The 6,032-nt window shown below is 51.0% G+C and overlaps 1 protein-coding gene across 1 annotated transcript; it reads left to right on the plus strand.

The window, feature by feature from the left end:
* The first annotated feature begins 805 nt into the window (after positions 1-805).
* Positions 806-5,608, plus strand: SH3BGRL3 (SH3 domain binding glutamate rich protein like 3). Its single transcript, XM_072980142.2, has 3 exons — positions 806-964; positions 1,730-1,897; positions 4,685-5,608. The coding sequence occupies exons 1-3, from the start codon at positions 917-919 to the stop codon at positions 4,748-4,750; spliced, it is 282 nt and encodes a 93-aa protein (XP_072836243.1). The 5' UTR covers positions 806-916; the 3' UTR covers positions 4,751-5,608.
* Positions 5,609-6,032: the final 424 nt, after the last annotated feature.

Below are 6,032 nucleotides of genomic sequence, written 5' to 3' on the forward strand. Positions count from 1 at the left end.
AGTATGGATATTCATATATTTACGGGCAATTTACAGTATTAGACCTACCAAAAATAGTAAACAGAGCAGGAGTGGGGCATGAACCCCATGGTTGGATAGCATTGCTACAGAAGGTGGGAATTGCAATCCAAGACTACCTAAATGGAGGACCCCATAAATTCTCCATCCCTGTAGCAGCCCTTGCAACTTCATCTCAGTTAAATGGACAAAAAACCTCCAGAACTAAGCAATTCAGCCTTTTCCCTGGCACAAGTCAGCAGATCATTCTTAAAGGAGGGAACGCTTCATCTGGGGCAATCATTTCATAATTAATGAGAAGTGTATTTTGAATCAGCTTCTTGCTAAACCTAGGCCTAATCCGGAACAGGGAATGCGTGGCCCTTAAGACGGACGACCACGACCTATAATTCCCTTCCACCAGCAGCACTCCTGCCTAAGCCAGATCGGACACCGCCGTCTAACAAGCGTGGTTCGCAACCTCGAGGCCCCAGATGTTGGACTGCAACTCCCAGAAGCCTTCAGCACCAGCTGTGCTGGCCAGGATTTCTGGGAGATGCAGTCCATGAGCCTCTGGAGGGGGCCCTCCGATGTCCTCCTCGGAATCAAAGGGTCCAAGAGCAGTAACAGGCCGGCGGGGGAGAGAGAGAGGAGGGGTAGCCTGGAAGGCCAGTTCCCGAGAGAGAGAGAGAGAGCGCGACCGGTGCCACGGCCAGCAGCGGCGCGCGGCCGGTCCCGCATGCCCGCGGCCGCCCACCCGATTGGTCCCGGCGATCAGAAGTGGGAGGGGCCGGGAAGGAGGCCGAGCCTCTCTTCTCTCCCTCCCCCCCCCCCAGCCCTCTTCCCTTCCCTTCCCCAGCCAGCGATCCAGCCAGCGGCCAAAGAGGCGAGGGAGCGGCTGCTGCGGGGAGCGCGCACCATGGCCACCCTCACCGTCTACAGCACCTCGGTCACGGGCTCGCGGGAGGTGAGCGGCGCCGGCAGAAGTGAAGCCCCCCCCCTTCGCCCTCGCCCCCGGTAGCCTCGGGCTGCCCTCCTCCCTGGCACTGCCCTCCCGTGCATCCCGCGTCCCACCTCGCCCTTGCCGGCCTCCTCCGGCGCGCCAGGTGGGCTTGCGCTTCCTCCTCCCGGCTGCGGAGAGCCTCCCCTCCCTCCCTTCCTCCTTCCGCCGCCCGCTTTGCGATCTCCTTGGGAGGTGGGCGATCTCTCCTCCGCCCCTCCAGATGTGACCATGGGGGGGTTCTCTCCCAGTTCGCCCGCCCCACGCCCCGTCGGTGCGGTGATCACAGGTGAAACGCGCAAGAGGGGGGGAGGGCAGGACCCCCGCCTTAGCCTGGCGAAGGGAGCGCAGAGAGGCCGGGAGATCCCCTTCGCCCGCCCGCCCCCCTCCCCTCCGGTTAAATGGAGGATCCTTTAAGGCAGCGGATCTTCCCTTCCAGATCCGAAGGCGATCGCCTCCTGCCTGCCTTCCCTGCCTGCCTGCTTGCGTGCGTAAAATTCCCTTGGCACGGGCGGACGGGCGTCTCCGCAGGGCTGGGGCTGTGTTTGCGCAGGGCGCCGGGCCCCTTCCCGGCAAGGTGTGGCCGTTCCCGGCTGGCTGGCTGGCCGGTCCTGGCTCTTTGTTTTGCCAGGAGGGAGCGGGAGGGTTCCCCCCCCCCTCGGTTGCCTTCCCAGCGCAGGCCGGTCGGGCGTTTCAGCTCCCCTTCTCTCTCCCCCTGCCTTTGTTCCGCAGATTAAATCCCAGCAGAGCGAAGTGACCAGGATCCTGGATGGAAAGAACATCAAATACAATCTGGTGGATATCTCCCAGGACAATGCCTTGCGGGAAGAAATGAGGGCCAAATCCGGCAACCCTAAAGCCATTCCACCCCAGATTTTCAATGGGGACCACTATTGTGGGGTGAGTGGAGAGCATCCTGGGGTGCAGCCCGGATTAAAACACTGATCACAAAAGAAAGTCAGGCTTAGCTATCTGTAGTGACTGGTGGCCGGCGGGGGGGGGGGGGGAGGGGGGCTATTGAAAGGATTAAAAGAACAACTGTATCTGGATAAATTTTTCAGGGGGGAAAAACCCAAGTATTGTCTGACTTCATGTATTTTCTCCCCTCCTTGGGATGCCAGCATGTTGACAGCAGAAAGATTAGAGATGAGATCAGAGTTAATGGGCCTTGTATCTCCTGAGCCCACTGATAATCCCAGGACCCCTTCCCCCCCCCACACACACACACAAAGAAGCCAATCTAACGACAATCCAGATAAGGTTCTTGGCATTATTGATCACCCAAAAATGGCATGGAATGTTTCTTCACCCCATCACATCGGGACAAAACAAAAGGCCTTCCAGTGGCAAAAGGCAATAGGTTTGCTAAGACTTCCTTTTGTTCCAGCTGTTATTTGTCTGTTCCTTGACAAGAAGGTATATGGCAAATGGCGGAAAATGGGACATTGATTTAAAGCTGTTCATAGGTCCGTGGCAAAAGGCCTGCCTTTGTAGGTCTAATTCTGTCTGAATCTTGCAAGGTAAAGGTTATGGTGGGGGAATTAAAATGACCATTCTGTCATTAGGCAGACTACTTCTGCCTAATTTATGTGGTCTAGCTCAGTGGGTTGGAGGCATGGGTGATGACAATTCGGGGCCCTGGCACTTGTGTGGCCTGGGACAAGCTTTGGGGTCCCAGAGTGCCCCCAGGAGGAGGCACTGGTGAACTACACCAGGCTACTTGACCACCAGGCCAGGTTACCATTAAGGTAGAATTGTAGGTGAACTTACATATGCAGTGCCTGTGACAGTGTCAACTTGGTTTTGAGGCATAAAGCCTTGAACCAAATCAGATCTGTGCAAATTAATAAAGCAGGCCTTGCCTGCCTACTAGAAAAACATGGTTGTACTGATTTCGGCAGTGGTGGGCAGAAAATAAATCAGGATATACTGGTAGATATCTGGGTGCATAGGTCCAAGGATTTCCAAGTCCGCCCTAACTTTAATTAGAGCAAGTCACATCTCAGGAAATAAATGCCTCCTTTAATTCAGCTCTGTTGGCTGCTTTTCGAACCCCATTTTAGAGTCTCTTCCCTCTGATTAACCTGGAAATCAATTCTGTCGTGTCTATGGGTGAAGGAGATAAGTACTCGCTGAAGACGACAGGAATTTTAATCCAACTCATTTGGAGAGCATCGAGTTGAGGAAGGCTGTTTCAGAGCTTTGACAGTTGGGCCAAATTCAGGGCGTTAGGCTCCTTTTGCAAGGACCACAGATGGCCTTTTTTATTATCCTTCTGGAGGGAAGGGTGAGCAGACATCAAGTGAGAATTAAATTGGTTGTTTAAAAGATCCCAAGTTTCTCCTGCTTATTCTCAGCTTTCTTTACCTCTGCAGTATAGAGCAAAGGGGAAGCCATTTTATTGCTGTTACCCTTAAACAATTTTTGCTGATATGTTGGGGATTACCCAGAGTAGATTCCAATCTATCTTCTGCCCTGCCACCTTGCACTAAATGAAACAGGTTTTTAAAAAAGGCTACACGGGATGTTTTAAACACAACAGTAAAAAGAAAAGGTGTTATTTTGCAAGTTGCCTTTGAGAAGACAAACTGGAGTGGCTGTCCAGTAATGATGAAATCCAGGAAGTCAATACTGCCGTTCTGTCTGTCTACGTTCAGCTAGCAAAATGCATAATAATGCAGTGGGGGTTAGGCTGTGCCAAAATGGGAGGATGTATGAGCTTATTGCTCCAGTGACTCAGTAACAGCTGGGGAAGTAATGAATGCCTGCCAAGCCCATCTTTGAGATAAAATGAAATCTGAACTGTGCACTTGAGTGAGGGCAGCACATCTATTTATCAATAGGTCCTTCCCTCTCATTTTCTCCTCCTTAGCTGAAGGCTCCCTTGAGGACATATGAGGAACCTCTAGAATGGAGCTGACTTTTAAGACATAAAATGCATTAACAATGGCCACCTTGCAAATGAAAAAGCTTTCCTAGTGAACGTTCCCTTTCTCAAAGCTAGCATTCGAAGCTGGTTTTGGAGAAAGGGGGAAGGTGGCTTTGGACCAGACAACCGTGCCGTTTGGCTCAAGGCCACAGGATGTTTGCAACAGGTTCTCCACTGCGGGAGAACTTTCCATAAGCTGGTGCTTCCCAGATGTTTTAGACTGCAGGCCTCCTCATGGTTGACTGTGCTGGCTGGAGCTTATGGAAGTTACTATATGTACAGTGGTGCCTCGCAAGACGAATATAATTCATTCCGCAAGTAGCGCTATTTTGCGAAAAAATCATCTTGCAAAAAGCGGTTTCCCATAGGAATGCATTGCAATGCATTCCTATGGGAACCTCGCAAGATGAATGACTTTTTTTGTCTTGTGAGGCATCGGTCTTGCAAAAAAAATCATCTTGTGAAGCACGGCCATAGAAGAAGCCGTCTTGCAAGGCACCATAGTGATTGCAAAACCATTCGTCTTGCGGGTTTTTCATCCCGCGAGGCGTTCGTCTTGCGAGGCACCACTGTACAAACATTTGGAAAGCACCACAGGCCAGGCCATTGTCAAAACATATTCTTGTGTCTTGCCCTGATGGTGGTGATGTGACTCTTGTTCCAGTTGTAGCTCTAATAGAAAGCGATTCCTTGCCTTTTGTTGCCTTGTTCTTGACCCAGCATTTGAGTGTGATCTTCCTTCTTCTCCCACCTGGCAGGACTATGAACTGTTTGTGGAAGCAGTGGAACAGAACACCCTGCAGGAATTCCTGAAGTTAGCCTGAGCATGCTTCTCCCGAAGCCCAGTTCTTCTCCCCCCCCTCCCCAAAAATCCCACCCTGGACTTTGAATTTTGCATTCCAAATGGATCCCGCCTAAGCCTCCCAAGCCATCGGTGTCTCTGTCCTCACCCTCCATGACCAAACTCGTCTCCAAATCTTGTTGCCTGCTATACTTTCAGTGTGGCCTCAAAAGACTTTGCATAGTCTTCTGAATGCAGCCGGGCCTTCCTCCTTGTGCCTCTTTTCCAGTCAAGGAAATCTCTTTTTTTTAAGCCCCCTTCCTTTTCTTTTCCTCAAGTCGAACCTGCCTTTGAGAAGAAGAGGGCAGGCTGCCATTCCTTGCTCTACTGTCCCCAGTTACCCTTCACTGTACAAATGTTGGTTTCTGTGCCACCTTCTTCCTCCCTAAACCAGGAAAGGAGGGTGGCTGAGGCCTGCAATTATTATCTTTGTTATATAGCCGTGCAAAAGCGCTGCGCAGGATTTTGCGCTGAGACTTCCTTCTGGGCCAGCTAGATTGGGTGTGTCTTACAATTACTTCTAGGGCAGCTTGGGTTGTCCAGGGAGAGCAGTTTCCAAGAGGATGGCAAGCGCAGCTCACATATTCCATTAGTGCATTCCAACGCCAGTGTGGCAGTGGGAGGAGGAAAACCCTCCCGAGGAAAAAGAGAAGTACATATGATTTTATACTGTTCTCGGCTCATCTGTTCCATGTTTTTCTCTCTCTCTTTTTTTTGGAACTGCCTTTTTGAAAACACGGACAAAGTGCATCTTCTTGGTTGTTGGGTTTTTTTCCTTGCTAAAAGCAATTTGTAAACAGCCATCTCTTCTGAGATGCTATTAAATGTTGCTAAAAACCTCTGCTTCGGCTTTCTGTGTCTTGTTCCTTGGAAGCCGAGTGCCATTCAGTGTATTGATTCAGAAGTCCATTTTAAAGCTCTCCAAGCAGGCGGAGATCCTCTGAGGCCAAATCTCTGCCCAAGGAAGTATCTAGACTTGAGTGTAGAAGTACAGCCCAAACCCCAGAGGCGGTACAGGACCACCTTGCATGTTGAGGAAGGTCTCAAAATGGGATTGCGGATGGGGCAGGAGACCCGATGGCATCTCTAGGAAGTGGGTGTGTTTTACATGTGTGTGCTGTTTCTCAAATTACGGCACAATATTCATCTCTAGCAAGGTGGCTCGGTTGCTTCTGTCATCGCCGGTAATGGGGAAAATGATACCAGCCATAAGGGACAAGTGAATGGACATTTGATAATTATCAGCAATGGCAGCTCTTGCTGCT

Source organism: Pogona vitticeps, chromosome 9 (genome assembly GCF_051106095.1).
Source record: "Pogona vitticeps strain Pit_001003342236 chromosome 9, PviZW2.1, whole genome shotgun sequence".
Lineage (NCBI taxonomy): Eukaryota > Metazoa > Chordata > Lepidosauria > Squamata > Agamidae > Pogona > Pogona vitticeps.